Source organism: Jaculus jaculus, chromosome 1, assembly GCF_020740685.1.
Source record: "Jaculus jaculus isolate mJacJac1 chromosome 1, mJacJac1.mat.Y.cur, whole genome shotgun sequence".
In the NCBI taxonomy this organism is placed as follows: Eukaryota; Metazoa; Chordata; class Mammalia; order Rodentia; family Dipodidae; genus Jaculus; species Jaculus jaculus.
The window spans coordinates 87007735-87028726 of record NC_059102.1 but is presented as its reverse complement, the minus strand read 5'-3'; the positions used below and the strand labels follow the sequence as shown (position 1 = coordinate 87028726).

General features: G+C 41.0%; 1 protein-coding gene across 2 annotated transcripts in view; it reads right to left on the bottom strand.

Annotated features, from left to right (window-relative positions):
- Positions 1–20992, bottom strand: part of Adamtsl1 (ADAMTS like 1) — a 403127-nt gene that overhangs the window by 121796 nt on the left and 260339 nt on the right. For both annotated transcript variants that reach the window (XM_045150329.1, XM_004658427.2), the window contains exon 16: positions 14887–15097. In XM_045150329.1, the coding sequence (XP_045006264.1) occupies positions 14887–15097 (211 nt within the window). The remainder of the gene's footprint in view (positions 1–14886; positions 15098–20992) is intronic.

The following is a 20992-nucleotide window of genomic DNA, read 5'->3' as shown; positions in this document are numbered from 1 at the left end:
CAACCTATAGAACTATAAGAAAGAAATTTCTACTGATTGTAAGCTAATTAGTCTATGATATTCTGTGAACAGTCAAGAGCTTAGTCCCTATGGAACTAAGATACTGAGTTTCAGGTTTTTATCAGTCAGGGCCTAACAGGATGTAGATGGCGCACTTGGAAAGAGCTATTCCCTCCCTCTGACGGCTCCTGGAAACTCCTGGTTGAGAATAGCCAGAAAACAGGCAAGGGAGCTATTGAAACAGGTTATACAAGCCAACCTCCTGGGCACTGAGGACGAAGGGGAGAGAGTGCATGGAGAGGAGCAGTGGAAAGAATCCAGAAAACTGTCTTGCTCCCCTGTAGTCTATTATCAACACAGTAGCCAGAGTGTTTTAAAAGCATAAATCAGATTATACAATTCCCATGCTTAAAATCCTCCAAGGGCTTCCCCTGGCAGTGAAAACCCACAGCCCTTGAACCTTGCTCTTCACAGCCCTTCATGTTCTGGTTGCTTCCATGATGGAACTTAAAGATCATCTGACTCAAATCCTTTCAACTTCATTGCACATAAAGTTATTAAGTACCAATCATATCCATCACACTCCATGCATGATTCTGTCTATATGAAGGGTTAACAGTGAATAAGAGGAATGATGTGTGCCTCTGCAGTCTCTTTTCTTTCCCTGTACCTCCCAGCTGCATTGTTCTAGCTTGTTCTTCAGATGTGCAAAGCTTGTTCCTCCCTCAAGTCTTTGTGTTTGATCTTGTCTCTACCTGTACCACTCCACTCTGACATCTGCATGAGCCTTTCAGTTCAAGTTCTATTCCAGTCTCAGCTGCACAGACAGACTATCCCCAGTCCAAACTGCATTAGACAAACCAGTTTATATTACATTCATAAATTAATTAATTAAATTTATTTGGTGATGATGGAGATTAAACACAGGGCCTTATGCCTATTTGGCACAGTCCTCATCATTTTTTTATCTATTTATTTAAAAACTCTATGTGGATTGGAGAGAAATGCCTTAGAGGTTAAGCACATGCAAGCATGAGGGTCTGAGGAGACCTGAGACACCCCTGGAGTTTCATTCCTAGGACCACATAAACAGCTTGGTATGGCCTTGCATGTCTCTAACCTCAGTCCCTTGGGGATCAGATGGGAGAATTGTTAAGACTAGCAAAAACAACAACAACAACAACAACAACAACAACAACAAACAAGGGTGGGGGGAAACAAAGGAAGAAAGGAAGGAAGAAAGAAAAATAAACCAGGAGGCTTCAAGATGAATAAGAGACTCCAACTCAAGTAGGAATGGGTGGAAGAGCATGGAAAGGGATATACTACCTTCTGCAGTGGCTACTGCTCCCTTTCTCTGGTTTCACCTTCCTACCCCTAGCATTCTCCCTTTGACTTTCATATCACTTATCATTTGCTACCTTCCCTACCCTTCTTCCTTGAAGCTTTCCTCCTCTAAGGAGCTCTTCCCTAGTTTCCTGGCATCTATACACTCTTGCACTCACACACATACAGAGAGAGAGAGAGAGAGAGAGAGAGAGAGAGAGAGAGAGAGAGGGAGAGAGAGGGAGAGCGGGAGAGAGATTCTAAACTAGGATCCACATATGAGAGAGAACATGTAGTGTGTGTCTTTCTGTACACAGGTCATCTCACGTAGTAAATTTCCATCCACCTTCCATCAAATTTCATAACTTCACTTTTCATTATGGATGAATTGGAGTTCATTGTATGCATGTCCCACATTATCGTCATTATCCTTCCTCAGTTGATAGGCATCTAGGTTGATTCCATTTCCTAGCTTGCTAAGAGTGCAGCAATATATACTGTTGAACAAGTCTTTCTGTGGCAGTGTGCACAGTCCTTTGGAAATATGCCCAGGAGTGATAGAAACTAGCTCCTATGCTAGTTCTACTTTTAACTTTTTAAAAAAATTATTTATTTATTTATTTGAGAGTGACAGACACAGAGAGAGAGACAGATAGAGGGAGAGAGAGAGAATGGGTGCGCCAGGGCTTCCAGCCTTTGCAAACGAACTCCAGACACGTGAGCCCCCTTGTACATCTGGCTAACGTGGGCCTGGGGAACCGAGCCTCGAGCCGGGGTCCTTAGGCTTCACAGGCAAGCACTTAACTGCTAAGCCATCTCTCCAGCCCTACTTTTAACTTTTTGAGAAAACTCACACTGATTTCCATAATATACTACCCCCAACAGCGAGTTCCCATTTTCCCACATCCCCACCAGCATTTGCTTTCTAGATTATAGCCATTCTGATTGGAGTGACGTGGTGTTTCAAAGTAGTTTTCATTTTTTACTTTGCTGATGGATAAAGATGTCGAACACTTCAAAAGATCCTTGTTGGCCATTCACGTTTCTTCTATTGAGAACTCTGTTTAGTTCTTTGTCCCAATTTGACTGGGCTATTTGTTTTGATATTGCTTAGCTTGTTTTTTAAGTTCATTGTATATGCTATATGTTACATCTCTGATGGATAGCTGGAAAAGATTTTCTCCCATCCTGTAGGCATCTTTTCACTTGACTAACTGTTTGCTTTGCTATGCAGCTTTATAATTTCATGTGGTCTCCTTAATTGTTGTCCTTGTTTCCTGGGTGGCCAGATTCCTATTCAGAAAGTTATGTGTATGTAGGGTATGTGTAGTGCAGTGTGGTGTGTGTGTTTGTAGTGTATGCACATGTTTGTGCAGATGCATGTGCCCTGTACGCATGGTTGAAGAGAACAGAGGGGAATGTTAGGTGTCTTCTTTTTGATCATCAACCTGTTTTCTTCTTGAGACTGAGTATCTTTTAACCCAGGGTGGTTTTCTTTCTTTCTTTCTTTTTTTTTTTTTAACTGTTTTGGTCCACATGTCAACAAGAAGTAATTCTTTGGTCCTTGTCCTTATCCTATAGGACTAGGGTTATAGGGCTGTGTGGCCACACCCAGCTGTTTATACGGGTGTTGGGGAATTGAACTTGGTGATCTCAGACCCTGTCAGCCCTCATGCTTGCACAGCGAGTACTCTTAACCACTGAGTCATCTCCCCAGCCCCCTATTCCATAATGTTTTTGGTTTGTGTCTTTATCAGGTTTTGGTTAACAGAATAATGCTGGCTTCATAAAAGGGGTTTAGTAGTTTCCTTCCTTTCTCATTTTATGAAATAGTTTGAGAAGCATTGCTGTTAGCTCTTCTTTGAAGATCTATTAGAATTCAGCAGTGAATACATCTGGGCCTGGGCTTTTTCAGTTGGGAGATCCTTTATTACAGCTTCAGTCTTGCTGTTTGTTATAGATCTATTTAAATGATTTATGTCATCTTGGCTTAATTTGAGCAGGTCATATACATCTATGAATTGATTCATTTCTTTCAAGTTTTCCAATGTAGTAGTCTACATGTTTTTAAGGCATGTCCTAATGCTTTTCTGAATTCATTAGTATCTGTTTTAACAGTCCACCTTTCAACTCTAATTTTATTAATTTAGGTTATCACTCTCTCTCTGGGTTTTGGTCTCTGATTGAACCTGATGGCCATTACTGATTTAGCTAAAATAGCTGGATAGGAAGCCCTAGGAATCTGCATGTCTCTCTTTTTCTAGTGTATTCTGCCATGCTTGGCTTTTCCATAGGTGGTGGTAATCTGAACTCATCTGAACTCAGGTCCTCATGCTTGTGTGGTAAGCACATTATTGACTTAGCTATTTCTCCAGTCCCTATACATTTCTTTTTCAAAAATTCATGATTTAGTTATCTCCCTGTAAGCTGGTGATCAGTGTATGAGGTTAACAGTACAATGATATTTCATAATGGGTTCTGAAGTTATGTGATGTTTGGATATGATCTGTATATATTTACACTGTTGAAAATACAGTGAATTTTTCCATAAGAAAAGTAATGACTATTTAATGAAACCATATTCCCTGTGGTAGATTGAATGGATGTCTCTCAATGTATTCAGGAGTTTTATTGAAGCTTCTTGGAGTTCAGCTACATGGAGTGGGTAATGATGTGCACACAGTCTCAGAAGACACTGCTGAGATGTGCATATAGGCAGGGTGGGATGACTGAAGGAAGTGCCGCTGGGGTGGGTCGGCAGCTCCAGCCCTAAGGTGTTCGTTACTGAGGATGGAACTGAATTCCAGACTAAGACATGGAGACTGCTTGAGCTGTGCCTGGGATTCCTGGAGTGCGCTTGCTTATGGTATTGATGGTAGTTGCTTTTCTCTCTCTGCATGAACCTGTGGAAGGGGGCCAGCTTCTTCTGCCATTATGGAACTTCCCCTGCATCTGTAAACTTCAAATAAATTCCATTTCTCCTATAAACTGTGCCTGGTTTCTTAAAGTTCCTCCCAACAACCTGAAACATCTACTACATCACCTGTATCCAAAATGATGCCAAGCTACTTTTTAAATATGTTTTTAAAAATTTTGTTTGTTTATTTATTTATTTGAGAGCACCAGACAGAGGCAGAAAGAGAGAATGGGTGCGCCAGGGCGTCCAGCTGCTGCAAACAAACTCCAGATGCGTGCGTCCCCTTGTGCATCTGGCTAACGGGGGTCCTGGGGAATTGAGTTTCAAACTGGGGTCCTTAGGCTTCACAGGCAAGCACTTAACTGCTAAGCCATCTCTCCAGCCCACCAAACTACTTTTAAGCATTCTATTATAATTCAGTCAATTTCCCCAGAGTTCACCAGGCTTTGAGAACATACTCTCAGTTGTATTTCCTAATTGATGTTGGATTCGTGGGGTTATAGATCACTTTGGTGCTTGATGGCTGAACTGTTTCTTCTTTGAAATATTTTCTGAGGCACATGCTTTTGTTCAGTTTGGGTAAATGCTCCAAAAATAAATAAGAGATTGACTAAGAACAGTTTTCAGGTTCAAGCTGTTCAGTTAGAGTTTCTTGGTAAATTTGGCAATAAAGAAAAACTGTAAATTGACTTTCTTTAAAAAATAACTTTTAAACAGGAGGTGAAAATAAATAAATTTGTCTCATTTCAAGGATGGAGATTAATAGAATGGTCCTATAGAGAAAGTTACCACTCAGTTAAAATAGCACAGCTTGACTGCCAACTTTCAGATAGGACCTGATTTAAGGGTCAGACCTTAGGTAATCCCTCCAAGCCTATGTAGAAGTCTGCAACAATACAAGGAAAAACCAGTTGTAAGGAAAAAATAATTAAAAATCTGGTTGTTTTATCTATACATAAAGATTATAGGAAATTCTCAATGCCCAGAAGATAAAGCCCAGACTCCAAAGTCATTTAGAGTTCTCATATACCAAACACCATTGAGCTTTCTGGCCCATTCTTGGATACTTTGCCATGTACTAGGGTAAAGCTTTAGCTACAATGGGCAACTCGCCTTCCCTGTGCACACAGATGCTTTTTCTGCTCTGGCCTTTGTCATGCTGTTCACTCTGTGAGAAATGCTCTTCAGCTCTTTGCTCACCTCAGAACTTCCAAGCTATCCTGGAAGGACATCACAGGACACTCCTTCCTTAAGCCTCTTATAACCTTATGAACCTTGGTGAACGATCACCGCCACCACACCCTGACTGGGGAGGGTACTATATCTCTTCTGTTAAGGGCTCATAGTCCATATGTCTGCTATTTCCTTGCCTCCTTACATGCACACAGGGTTAGGAATCTTTTGAGGAAAGGGAATTACTTATCTGAATATTCCCCAGTGCCTAGTGCAGTGTCTGGCAAAGAGCATGCGCTTCATAAACGCTTCCTGAACAGATGAGTGGATGCATGAGAAAGCCTCAGATACAGATGTTTCAAAGATGTAAACCACACATCCAGCTGTGGCTGATCCACCTTATATCATGCTGATCATTAACAGGAAGTTCCTTCTTAAGGTTCCAGCAGTGGATTTTGGCCCTACTAAATTTCTGGCAGCCCAGTATGAGAGAGAACCATGTAACTGCTCAGATGTTGTCACAGATCAGCTCCTAAATGTTTGGGTCATCTTTGTGCAAAAACAACAACAACAACAACAAAATCCCAAAAACCTCTCTAGTCAGTTTACATGGATGAAGAGATGTTTTCATATATGTTCAAAAATTGTGGAGGAGCTGGGCATGGTGGCATATGCCTTTAATCCCAGCACTCGGGAGGCGAGGTAAGAGGATCACTGTGAGTTCAAGGCCACCCTAAGACTACATAGTGAATTCCAGGTCAGCCTGGACTAAAGTGAGACTCTACCTAAAAACAAACAAACAAACAAACAAAAAAACATGGAGGGTGCAAAATCAAATGAGCAAAGGCTCCAATGTCTGTGATGGTTTTGTGACTGTGTTGAGAGGACCTGGTGAAGCTGAAGGCCCTTACGTGAGAGGCAGGATATAAAGAAGAAGAAAAAAATTACCAAGGAATAACAGCAGAGAAATTTAATAAAATTAAAGTTAAAATATTTGACTTTATGAATCATCATCAACTAAAATAATGTTCTGGTATGAAAAGGTAAGTCTGCTTAGGGTTCTTACTTTAAATATATACAATAAAAATAAATAACAAAATGGTATTCATATTGCATATACTAGCTGCCATACGTGATTCATGGCAAGGTCGTGAGTTCACTGTTTTTATAAGAAAGCTAAGAAATACACAATAAAGAAAACACTTAAAAGCTAGTTCTATACAGAAATATAATGGCTCAACTGACCTGCATTTTTAAAGATTTTCCCATGATTAGCATGTCAGTAACTTCTGCCTATATTGATATTTTTAATGATTCATTTTTGTAGTTTAATTTACTGAGAGTTGAGTTCATATCCTTGGTACGTCAAGTCATATTACTGAGCCCAACATGAAATGACATTGCTTTCCAGGCTTAACATAGTATGCTATGTTTCTTACGCTTATTACTTATTTCACTCATTTCTTCACTCACTTATTCATTCTTTCACCAAACATTTGGTGAGTGCCAGGTGCTGTGCCAAGTGTTGGGGATTTAAGATGAATAGAAATGGTTACTAAGCTACAGGGGTGTGTGTCAAATGAGGGAGAAAAACTTACTGCAAAATGTGGTCAGTTTCACAGAGTGAATATAACAGAGGGTGCATTTATATCTCTTTTGCTCTCTCTCTCTCTCTCTGTGTGTGTGTGTGTGTGTGTGTGGTCTGTGTGGTGTGTGTATGTGTATGTGCTGAGGCAGTGTGCTTGCCTGAGGCTATAGCAGAAGAATATTGGGTGTCCTCCTTCATCATCTGTCCACCATATTTTCCCCATGACAGAGTCTTTTACCAATTCTGAGGCTTGCCATTCATGAGCCTCAGTGATTCTCTGGCCTCTGCTCCCCACAAGACTGGACTTATAGACATGAATGGTCATATCCAGCTGTCTATGTGAGTTCTGTAACTTTAAGCTGAGACAGTTTCAGGCCCTCTCAGACTTTCATGCTTGCATAGAAAGCACACTTAATCTCCAGGCTTTCTCTCCAGCCTCTCAAATATGTCTTTACGGAAAGGTTGGGGTTAGTACTGAAGAAGAGACAATGTGAGTTGTGGGGCCATAGACACAGGAATGAGTGTAGCATCTAACTGTGTGAACACAAACCCAAGGACCATGTCATGGTCACATAGCTTAGAGCAGTCCTAAGGATGGAACATAGGCTCATGACTATAATTCCAGATGAGAGTAGAGGGCAAATGGCCACTTTAAAACGATGGGATATCAGTAGGGGATTTAAAGAAAAGAATAACATGATTCAATTTATAGAAAATAACTCTTGTAGCATAGGCCAAAGAGTTAGAAAGAATATCCTCCAGTGAGGTATTAATTAGTGCCATGGAGAAAGGACTTCTTGGTCAAATGTTTAGGTAACATTAAATTTAATATGCTTATTTGGATTTTAAGCACATGAGCATTTTAAAGGCTCCATAGAGAGCTTGTAGTAAGGAACTATTGATGCCATCTTGGGAAATACTGGGGGTGAGATATGTAAGACAAATCTGTGTATAAGGGCTTGGTTGCTGATTGTGAGGACTTGGACCAAGACTGTGGGAGAAAGATTGAGGGAGAGATGTAGTTGATGGAATTAACATGATATGGGTGTGAAGGACACATGGGGTGTCAGCTTCTGTGTAGGGAGTGGGATAGATAGTCCTAACAGTATACAGCAATGATCAATGAAGGAAGGCCACATGTGCCAGAAAGGGCTAGACAGAAGTGAATGAAGCTTGGTGCTAGGCCTTTGAGGATTGAGGAAATTCAGTAATGGATGCACTCAGAAATCCCAAAGGGGTCTGAATCTAGCCAAACTGAATTAGGACTTATAGAAATTAAAAAAAAAAAAAAAAAAGCAAAAGCTGGAATTTCATTAGAGAAATCTGTTAACACAAGGACAGAATTTTTACCCCAATCATTTTGTGGATTAAAATTATTTTTTGAAGCTGGGCGTGATGGCACTCACTTTTAATCCCAGCATTTGGGAGGCAGAGGTAGGAGGATCACTGTGAGTTCAAGGCTACCCTGAGACTACAGAATGAATTCCAGGTCAGCGTGAGCTGGAGTGAGACCCTACCTCAAAAAATTAAAAAAAAATAAAAAAATATTTTCTGCTTGGATTCACCTTCTTAACCCTGAAAGTATGAGGGTTACATAGTGAAGTACTTGGTTTAATGCTACTGTTACAATGTGATATACAGACACCCTACCCCTGAAAAAAATTCAGTGTGATTATTCCAAGGAAGTTTTCTACTAGTGAATTTTAAAAAAGCAATGCATATGAGAAATCTGACTTTTGATCTCTGTTTTGCTACATTTCTTATTGCTTCTAAAGATAGGATCAAAGTCAGTTTCAATATACTATTAAAAATGAGACATAACATTTTAAATAAATACAACCTCTAACTTATGTAGATTTGTATTTTAGTGATTGAGATATAACAAAACTTATGACTGATGTGACAGAATTCAGCCCTTTATCCCAACCAAAATTGTGTGTGTGTGTGTGTACACATGCAAGTCTAGAAAATGAAAATTTTAGTTCTCAAGCATTTATAGTTGTTAAAATATTGCTTTTCCCTAATATTACCATAGAGACTCCTCTCTCATATCTCTTTTTACAAAGCTAAACTATATGCATTTTGAATTGTGACCCTGATAAAAAAAGGTTTATGAGGAAATGGCAACTTAATCACAGTTATAAGCTAGGGTGTGGTGTGTATATGGGGTTGTGATTGCTTTTTGCTCTGCACAGATGTGTGCAATATGTATGTACACTTGGATGAATGCAATCCCGAGCATAAAACATTCACTGTATAGGGAAATATAAATTATACTCTAGTGTGGGCTAATTCAATCAGCTTAGCCATTCAACATAACTTTCCCTTTGTCTTTATTCCTCCTTACATTTGATTTGCAGAATAGAAACAAATAAAGGCACCTTGTGCTGGTAGAGACTAAGTGCTTAGCTCACAGTAGAGAAAACTGTGGTAAGCTGAACAATGACCCCAAATGTATTTGTGTCCTGGTCCCTGGAATATGTTACCTAACCCAGTGAAAGAGATTTGCTGATGCCATCAGGTTAAGGATTCTGAGATAGAGAGATGTGTACCTATGTGTGCTTCCTGCAGTCACAGTGGGCATCATGGGAGGGATGCAGGACGGTCATAGCCAGAGAGGATGCAAAGATGGAGTCAATGTCTGGAGTGACTCATGTTGAAGATACAGCGAGGGACTCTGAACAAAGAAACAAGTGGCCTCTAGAAGCTGGATGATACAAAGCACTCAGAAAGAACACAGGCTTCTGAATCCTTGATTTTAGGCTAACTTTGAACTCTAGAACTATATAGTAGGAAAAGTTTGTGTTGTCTTAAGTCATGAAAATTGTGGTAATTTGCTACAGAAGCCATAGAAAACTAATACCCAGGTTGGCAGTAAATACTGAGTTTTATATAAACTGTAGATTTTCAGGCTATATTCTTAGACTTCCTCACAATTTAACTCTTCACACCAAATACCAATGACATCTTGGGAAAAGCTTCATTGCACAGTAGATGACAATGAAGATTGAAGCTATAGCCCCTCTTCACTCTCCAGACACCTGAGTTAGGGCAGGCACAATCTCCCTGAGCCTTGTGTCCTGCAGTTGTGGAGAGGGTTAAAAGGGGGCATGCATGAGCAGCAGAACAAGTTCTCCTCCATGAAGTTGGAAGTCAACCGCAGTGCCTCAGAATGCTCATCTGCTAAATGGGTATTAGTAATGCCAGGGAAGTGGGGACCAAGTGAATATGCCAAGTGCTAGAGTGTGCTTGTTACACCCCAGGACTGTCTTATTTAGAAAAGACACAGCTCCTGAAATATGGCAAATGTCAATAAAAGAGCTGAGCAGACTCAGCAAGTATCTTTCCCCACTATCCTTCATGCTTTCATATGTACACTGTATATTATGAGTCTCACTTGGCCTTCATGGACCTTAATATCTACTGGAGGAATCTTGAGAAAATGACTGACTAGGTAAAGAATGTGTTTGCTCAGTAAGCAGATTTAACCCTAAGCACCCCATGTCATCAGTATGGGGGACAGTAGAAGAGTCCTATCAGAGGAGAGAGGGTTCCTGCTTCATTCTGACAGGCAGAGTGGTAGGAAAGTACAGTGCACAGGGAGAGTATGGACAGAAGTATGCATAGCACAGGTAGTGGGATGGGTGTGAATGTGCAGGGCCATAAGGAGCTGACAAGACTTCACATGCTGGCTCATTATCTCCCTACAGAGGGTTCCTGGCAATCATCCTAGCAGAAGACACTCATGTTCCAAATGTTTCACACTAATGGCATCCAGACCAGTGACCCTCAGTGATGGTGCTGTGACTCTGCAGGTAAGATGATCCCATGAGAAGTTTGTAATGCTTGCTTGTAGCCAGAGGTGAAGATAAGGAAGAAGGATAAATCAGAAAAGATGTAGGAGACTAATGCATGAGCAATATAGGCACTAAAAAGCCATTGTTAACAACTATTAAAGCTAAATTGATAAAGAGAAAAAGTAAATGAATTATTTCCATAAACCCAGACATTAAAAAGTAGTTTACTTTATAAAAGATAGTAACAACAAAAACTAGAATTAGATTTCTGCTCTTAGTTGTTTCTAAATAAAAATTTTAACAGATATATGTGGAGTCCCTGATCCAGAACACTATGTATGAAAATTGTTAGGCAAATAGTCTACAAAGAACAAAGGATGTGGTATTCATGTCTAGCAGGTGGTAATTCATATAATATTTTTCTGGAAAAAAAATACATGTGAGGTCAGTGGTAAGCCTGGAACCAGAGTCTCTCTACTTAAATTAGCTATTATTTTTCTTTTATTTTAAAGGAAAGATTTGTTTCTCCTGTCTGTTTTTCTTTCATATGAGAAAGGGCTATAGGCTGGGTACTGAGAGTATGGAGACCTCAGCATTATTCCCGGTTGATCACAGCTAGCCCACGAAGACCACAAAAACACGCAAACTTCCCTTGTCCAGGCAAAGACTGGTGAGGGAGCTCCAGTCTAACCAGGTGAAGGGTTGTCCACAGCTGTTATCCAGACTTGTGGCATCCTAAGACCACAGTCCATTAGACCAGGGTCACCTGAACTTGTGCTTGACTTGTTTACTATACATATAGCAAAAATAATGCCTTTCTTCTGAGAAGTCATAACAGCTGCTTGTGCCCAATAAAACTTAACTAAAGAAGATTCTAGGAAGTCACAGAAGAAAAATATCCCCTAAAAGTGGCCAGGTTCTCATTGAAACAAACCATATGCACCAAAGCTTTATCAAGGGTTCCCCTGGAGGGCACAACACTGGTGGCTTTCAGTTTATACATTCTTTATTTCTTGTTGTGTCCAAATATCTTTGATAATTATTATGGACTAGGTTTTAAAAATATATATTAAGATCCTACTAAAGCATAGTCACTGGCTCACTGGATGAACTTCAAAGAGTCATTAGTATTAGTTCAATGATTTGAAAAGGGGTCTAAATCTGTCCCATTCCCAAAAACTTCTTGCTAGTAGAAAAAACAGAAAAATCTTTTAAAATAAATCTATCTTCACAGGTCAAAGTCGATGGAGAATGGAAGTAGAAATGACTGGGAATTCACTGTTTCACAAAGGCTGATGGGTGTGGGGCTGGTGGTTGATACAAAAGGTCACATATATGGATGTCCGTTGACTGAGAACTGGCAAAGTACCATGGGTCAAGATTATTATTCAGTAGCATGTGTGGCTATTGACAAGAAGGTGGTGTTTCACTGAATGTCACTGCGATGGTAATATTCTGGCCCATAATGATAAATGAACCATATAAATGAACCATAAATGAAGCTATCAGTAAGATACAAAGACAGTATTTCAGATCTGTGTGTGGGCGGGGGGGGGGGGGCAAAGGGGGTATTTTGTAACTGCCCATTCATTCTGCCACAGACCAAATATTGTATCTACAAGGTACTCTGTATGTAATGACAACACAAGCTAACAATACAGGGGTTTCAATAATGGTGACTGCTATGAGCTGATTCCTCACCCTTACTTAGGGTTGGCATGGGTCAGTGATTAAGGTCAATGATTTTCTCTAATTAGAGGCAGCTCAGTGCATATGCACTAGAAATCAGGAGACCCCAGCTCTAGTTCAAGAGGTATGATCTTGAATAAGGCCACATATAGGCTATTCTTCATAGAACAAGGACTGTCTCTGAAGGTACACATATGCCATCCCTTTTCAGTTATACAATGATGGCACTTGATAGAGTGGAAAAGATCTCCAAAAAGTAGATCAAAGAAACTCTTCAATTAACTACTTGTATGATCTCAAGTTTCCTAAAACCGAAAATGATGATAAATAAGACATATTTTTCACTGGATCACTGTGAGAATTAACTTCAACTATGGGTACAATAATGTATACTTCTCAGTAAAACAGTAGCACATACGTGTTTGAAATATGTTGTATTCACTTGACTTCCACAAACCATCACAGAATCATGGAGTTATGAACTTGATGTAATACATACAAAATTTTAAAGAGAGTTCATAGTTATGTCTGGTTCTAGCTGAGGTATATAGTTGTCTCACAGTATCTGGAAAGAACTGGTTCTATGATGCCCTCAGATTTGATTTCAGGACCAAAATCTATAGATACTCAAGCCAGTATACAAAATGATGTAGTATTTGTATATAACCCATGTATATCCTCCTGTATGGTTTAAATAATCTCTAGATTACTTATAATACCAAGTAAAATGTAAATACTATACAGATGTTACATTTTAGTTTAGGGAATAAGGACAAGAAAAAAATCTGCATGTTCAGTATACATGCAGCCTTTATAGGATTAATTAAATAGTACCCAGCTGTGGTCCCCAATAGACCCAGGCATTTTAATAAAACTTGCCTCTAGCTGCCTACCTGGAGGAGGTGTTAATTGGGGGGGGGGTGAATCCTGGAGTCTAGCTCTAAGGTGTCACTGGGAGTGGATCTGATTTCTAGCCCAAAGGTGTGAAGAGAGGATTTTGAGCCTCTTGGGCCCCTGATGGTTGTTGCTTTTGGTGTGTGCTGGCTGGTGGTAGTTTCTCTCTGCTTGGATCTATGAAAAGGGGTCAGTCTCCTCTGCCTAGACATGTAAGCCTACAATAAATCCCATTCCTCCCACAAACTGTCTGTTTGGAAGTTCATCTCAGCAATGTGGGGCTGACTAAAATACCAGTTCACATTGGTTCAATCTGTGGATGTGGAAACTGAAGATACTGAACACCAACTCACTTTAGTGTTTTGCTTGCTCCTTAGTATTAATTCTTTGAGATCTATGCTAAGTCATAGCCCCGAGGTGGACAGGGAGAAGGAAGAAACAACATGAAGAACTTTTGGTTTCTAGGAACCAGTAGCTATTCATTCAGCATGAAGACAAGAGTTGTAAGCTGCTGTCCTTTCTCCTCAGCTGGGTGAATGTATAATTTATCAACCACACTGGGACAATTTTAGAGTTTAAAACTGGCTCAAACAGGGATGTAGTTCCCTTCCAAATTTCAGGCTTACCATTGTTGTCACTTTAAAGCTATATCTGATGTCCTAACAAGCAACAAATTGCAAAATGATATTTTATGCAATCAATTTAAAAATCATTCTGTGTTCTTTAAAGGCATGCCAAAAGGTTATTTAAATTTTGAAACATACACATGAATTTTAATGGAATAATACAATATAGGAGTTGTGTTTTATTGTTATATTTTTGGTGCAGGATCAAGAAACTTTTAGTAAAAGGATAGTAAATATTTTAGGTTTTGTGAGCCATATGGTCTTTGTCACATCCACACAATTCTGTAGTGCAAATGCAGCTACAGAAAATATGTAAAAAAGATGGTTGTGGCTATGTTCCAATAAAACTTTATTTACAAAAATTCTCTAGGCTAAAATTTAGCTAGTGGTCTGTACTTTGCTGAATCACACTTTAAAACAATGGTTTTTAGATTTTCAGAATTCATAGGATCAGGAAAAAATTTTTTAAAGTCTCAAATTAACTCAAAATTTCTAAATGACAATGTTTTAAACACCATTACTTATTACCTTTATTTCTTAGAAACTTAAATAGTAAAACCTAGAAGTGCATAAATTCAAAATAAAAATTTATGGAAAAACCTATCATTTTCCTTGCTTGGTGATGACATCAGGAACACACAGATTAACTGATGGAGAGTTTGGAGTGCTTTTGGAAACCACTGAGGTGTTGTAGGTAGAAAGAACATAGCACTTATTAAAAGATCTAGATTTGAATAAGGTAGGAGGACTAAGAAGGGAAGGATTGTCGACCTTGGACATTCACGTAATGAGATAAAACTATTCTGAGAAAGTACCCCTTGTCTTAAGTCACTGTTGCATAAAGAAGTGCCCATAGGGGACAATCTTAGTACTCACTGGTTGCCACTGTGCAGGGTACCAGGCTGGAGGGCAATTGAAGCGGTTGCAAGCTTGCACCGTACTGGGCTTGGGGTGGTGACACAGCTCATCAGCCAGGATAACCATTTCATTCATCTCTCTGGAAAGTAGGTGGGAGCAGAAGACATCTCTGGTCTGCAGGCCAACACCACAGGTGAGACTACATGCACTCCACTTGCCAATCTCCCACCTGAGAAGAAATCAGACGGGAAGAAGACAGCTGTAGTTCCTGTGCAGAGAACACCTCACAGGAAGCTGAGTATTTCTAGTTCAGCAAATACCTCTCCCTGGGAAACGGGGGAGGTGTCTATCAATGATTGGTTAAGAATTCCCTCTTAAGCTTAGAACCCATTCTCTCCTTCATGCTCTTGGGATTCATTTAGAAAGCAAAGAGGGTAATAAAACAGAACAGCCAACAGCTATCTACTAAATCACCACAGTGGTCCTGCATACAAACTCCATCACAAGGATGGTATGCTAGGCCAGGTGTAGGTTGCTCACACAGAGGATTCTGGTATCACATATTAGACAGTGGATGGAAAGGCCTGCCTGCTTATTTCTTTTGCTCTCCATTCTGAGCAAGATTGAAAAATTTGTGCTTGCTATTCTTTGGCTTTAAAGTGAAAGGTCATTGGCTTCAACTTCCTTGAGCCTTCCATCATAGCACAGAAATGTCTCTGTCTTATGTACAAATATCATCACTGCTCAGGACTGGATAATGTAACAGAAGCGGAGGCTGCTCAATAGATCAGTCTTCTTGAAGGGAAGTAAGTGGAGAGAGTGGCTTATTATCTGGACACTGAAGTCAAATACACAGATGAGCTTGAGTGCATGAATAGTCAGTTCCAAATGGCCACGTCTTAAGAAGTACATTTCTAGTTAGCTCAGGGCCTATACAAATAACCCCACTGCAATTCCCTGTTGATGTAGCCACCAATATGCGAATGATAAGGACAGGGCTAAGTGGCTTGGATCTGACTCTGATGTGTTTTCAAATGGCCAGTTTTAGAAGTTCTGTTTCTAATCTGAGGCACAAAGATTCTGCAAGTGGGAGTTATCCAAGCAAAGCACAAAGTAGATCCTCGATAGCTGGGCCTGCTTTTCTAGAGAGCCTGAAAATTGGTTCAAAAATCTATGGCCTTAATGTTTTTCATCAGACTGTAAGCCAGTAGATAATTCCATCTCTTCCTTTCACTCTCACTTGTAACCACCTTCCATTCCCCAACTCCCCCACTGCCTTTCCTCACACTGTGCTCGGTCATGTCTACAATAAGCTACTTGGTTATTCCTGTCTATTGCTTCATGTTATCCTAGCAGCATCTTTAATCTATTATTCCAATCTTGGATATGCTGTTTCCCTTTCCCCTTCAAAATTTCTTCTGTTTCTATTGGCTATGCAAACTTGACTCCTATTTAAAAGACAGCATTCAAGCCTGCTTCAGGCACTGGTCATTTTTTTCACAGGATTATAGTTGTTCAACCCTTCAAGGGAACTGCGATAGTACACCTCCTCAGGCAGGGTCCATGCTGGAGTCAGGTGTGCTTTGTTCACAGTGCCCATCAGCACCTTCCTGATTAGTTAGCAAGTGGAAAGGGTCTACTGCCACAGAGGATATATAAACATATTTCATTTAGCTACTTCCAGAGAGATAGACTCCATTGACTTTTTTTTCTTTTTATATTTGAGGGAATCTGAGAATTCACGAAGCTGAACTGTTCACATACTCAAAATGTTAAGTACTGTTGCAGTCAAGTTTGCATTGCTGGTAGAAATCACCCAACCAAGAGCAGCTTGTGGGAAAAAAGGGGTTTATTTTGGCTTACAGGCTTGATGGGGAAGCTCCATGATGGCAGGGGAAAACGATGGCATGAGCAGAGGGTGGACATCACCCCCTGGCCAACATAAGGTGGACCCAGCAACAGGAGAGTGTGCCAAACACTGGCATGGGGAAACTGGCTATAATACCCATAAGCCCACCCCCAATAATACACTCCCTCCAAGAGGTTTTAATTTCCAATTGCCATCAGCTGGGGAACCTAGCATCCAGAACACCTAAGTTTATGGGGGACACTTGAATCAAACCACCACAAATAGTAAAACCAGGATTCAGACTTGGGTTTATCTGACTGCAAAGCTTTTGTATTTCCGATTGTATCTTGCTACCTCTGGGAAGTTAAAAAACACTCCTATAATCATTCACAAAATTTTAAATGAATAGAAGAGGCCAGGATGAATATATTTCTTACAGATTCCCATGGGAATATCTGTAGACATCTCTTATTTATAAGCTTCTCGCATCTTATGCTTTACAATATATGGTTTTACAATCTGTGTACATATATTTTGCCACTTTTCTTCTAAGTTAGGTTCTTGAGTGTGGGGTGGACTTAGGGGCTTGTTTCCATGAACAGAATGAGGCAGATGTGATGGTATGTGACTTTGAGGCCAATCATCAAGGGAGTAATTTTCAATTGCTACTCTCTCTGACGGGTCATATTTATGGCGGTGAGGAAGCCCACTACACTGGTATGAAGATACAGTCTTAGGGAAGGACATTCTAGTTGAAGAGCTGCAGTGTCCCACCACTTTCAATAGAAGTTGCCACTCATGGATGAGAGCCACCTAAAAAGCACATCACCTAGCTCAGGTTGGCTTTCCAATGACAGCAGCCTCAGGAGGTATCAAAGCTAGAAATGCCTGCCATCTTGCTTTAAATTGCAGGTCATCTGTCAAAGGGGACGAGTGTCTATTCATGTAAGCTTGTAGGTTTGGGGACCATGTGTCATGCAGCAGTAGACAATTAATACAAGTATATTTACTCCTCCACACTGGGCACACACTCATCCCAAGGACATACACAAGAGCATTCATAGAAACATATTCATAATAGCTCAGCCTGGAAAACATCCAAATATTTATTAGCAGGAAAATAAATAAAAACGTATGATACATTCACATACTACTATATAAAACCAAGAGACTAGCCTATAGCAATAAGCACAATGGTGGTTGAATCTCACAAACATGAAGCTGGGTGAGCGATGACATGAGCACCAAACTTCATATTGTTTCATTTGTTTCCAAAGCTCAAAACCCAACACCAGTCTGTGGTATGAGAAGTCAGGGTGATGCTTACCTTTGGTGGCTAGGAACTGAAAGAGGGGTGTGACTTCTGGATGTTACTTCCATCTCAGTACTAACTCTGGTTCCACTATATGAAAATGTTCACTGGACCAGGCCACACACACATGGGATATGTACACCTTTCTCTGTGTAGTTATGTTTCAAAACAGGAAGTTCCCCTCACATCTGCAAGTGGAATATTAAAATGTGGGTCTGAAAGCCCTCTTTCCACATGTCTCATGGAGGAGCTGCCCATAGTCAGTTGAAGCTTGTCAGGGCTCAGGCTTTGCACCCTTGTTTCTCTGGCGCCTGTCCCCACTGTTGGCAGAGGTTCAGCCACTGGGTCCTTGAAGCAGAGGCATTTTGGCAGCTATGAAGCCACTTGAATACTGCTCAGAAAACTCACAAAACTGACTTATCTGCCTGCCCTGATAAAAGTCCATTATACATTCTCCAGGAAGAGGTCAGCAGAAGCTATCTGCATAGTATTACTTGGCTGATTCTGGATCCAAAATATTTTAATCAACTTAGTCCAGAAAGGGGGAAACAGAGTCTTCCCCTGTGTCTCTGCTTCATAGAGGTTGTAATTGTAGGTGTGGGTCTGGCAAGTTACTGATATCCACTCTCTTCACCTTGCGCCTTTCGTTGTTTCTGAGGGAGTTCTCCCAGCGGGAGCCAGTTGGGGCCAGATTAACCATGAGTGGAAGTGTGTAAGACACTGCTGGGTCTTCTCTGGGCTCTGGGCCCAGGCTAAGCATAAGATCAGTTTTGAGGAGGCCTGGAGCTCTGTGGAGGCACCAGGTTCTCATCTCTCCTTTTGTTGTGTGACTTTTGCTCATCTGTTCATCTCCATTTATAATGTCTCTTCTTAGAAGAAAATTCTCTATACAATGCGTACCATGAATACTTTCCTCTCTAGAAATTCTCAGTGTAGTTATAATAATCTGGCTTCCTCAGCCCAACTGTTGGCTTTAATAGGGCATGTGGCCATATGCACTTTGAGTTGATAGTTGTTATGCACTGAATTGTGTCTGCCCCCAAAAGTATGCTGGAGTTTTAACCCAAAGCATTTTCAGAATGTGATGTCACACAGAAAAGGAGTCCTTGCAGGTGTAATCACTGAGATGGGCCATACTTCGATCACATTTCTTGCTGCCATGAGCAGATAGCTGACAAAAGCAAGTTCAGGGAGGAGAGGTTTTTAACATATATATTTAATTAAATTGAGAGTGACAGACAGAGAGAGAAAGAGGGAGAGAGAGAGAGAGAGAGAGAGAGAGAGAGAGAGAGAGAGAGAGAGAGAATGGGCATGCCAGGGCCTATAGCCACTGCAAACGAACTCCAGACGCATGCGCCCCCTTGTGCATCTGGCTAATGTGGGTCCTGGGGAATTGAGCCTCGAATTGGGGTCCTCAGGCTTCACAGGCAAGCACTTAACCACTGAGCAATCTCTCTAGCCTGAGAGGTTTCTTTTGGCTCAGGGGTTCAGGAAACATGATAGGGTCCATCAGGGCAGGGAAGCCACGGCGGAATTCATAGCATTCAGGCATGCAGCTAGAGTGCTTTTATCTCAGCAACAGACAGGAAGCAGAAGGCTGGGGCCAGAGTGGCTCTGGACTAGTCTCCTTAAGTAGGGCCTATGCCCCAAATATTATACATCTTCCAAAACACCACCACTCACCAGGGACCAAGTGAGCTTGTGGAGGACATTTCACATTTAAACCACAGCACTGGAGTAGTAGAGTATGAAGATCCACCTTAACTGTGGCTGGCACCATTCCATGGGCTGGGGTCCTGGGCTGTATGAAAAGGACAGAGCTGGCTAATCCACCTCCCTAATGCTGGTTTCCTGTTCCTGTAATGCTTACCATGATGGACTCTACCCCCTGGAGCATAAATTAAAATAAACTCTTTCCTTCTCTAAGCTGCTTCTGGTTTGGACATATCATCAATATACCAGTGTTCTTATAAGAAGAGAGGGGTACAGGGTGAGGATGGCATGTGACGACAAGGCAGGGGTTGGAGTGATGTAGCTTTAGTAAGCAGTGCCAAGGACTGCTGGCAAACACAGGAAGCTAGAGGATGTGAGGACAGATTCTTCCTTTCAGGTTTCCAAGGGGGTGGCTCTACCTAGGTTTGGATTTGCATTTACCTGCCATGCCTGTGAGACAGTTTCAGCAGCTCTTAGCCATCCATGCTGTGGTACTTTGTTGCCATAGGTCTAGAAAATGGGATTCCCCGTGAACCCAGTACCTAACTCAGTGCCTGGAACACAGCAGGTGTTCAGTGACCAGGTGGTAACTCAAAGCGGCATGTCCAGTGAGCTGTGTGTACCTTTGGATCAGTCCCTTGCAGCTGTGTCCCTTCAACAACTGCTCACACCCACTGTCAAAGCTTCGAAAGCTCTCGATACCCTACATTTTCCTTTGGTATGATATAAAGTCTCCAACAAAATGACAAAATGGACCTAAACTGATATGCTTTTGATAGGCTGAATCCTACTTCATATAAGTAGTTATACATCTTATTGCAACATTTTTGCCCTGCTGGAGTATGCTAGAGTTGCTATGTAGTTTATGTCTTACTCATTCTAAAATCTTTCTGAAGTGTGAATTATGAAATGTATCTGGGTCATAGGTTTTGGCTAGTGGGCCCTAGCCCATCTAAGGAGGGTGGTAAACCTGAGTGCTCTGGTTTCTTTCAGCTTTTAGGCCTTAGATGTTTGGCTAATGGTTGGGTCCTTGGCAAAAATGCTAGAGTGATTCTGGTTTCCCTGGCATTATTTTTCTATAGGTTATAGGTCTTTACTCTGCCTTTCTCCACTTGCTGTTCCTCTTGTCCAAACCTGCTTTCTGGAAAGGCTCTGGGAGCTAGCAGACCTTACAGGACTCTGTACCTTCAGACATGACCCTGCCCAGCTCTGGAGTAATCAACTCCTGACCAATGATGGGCAAGGGGCAG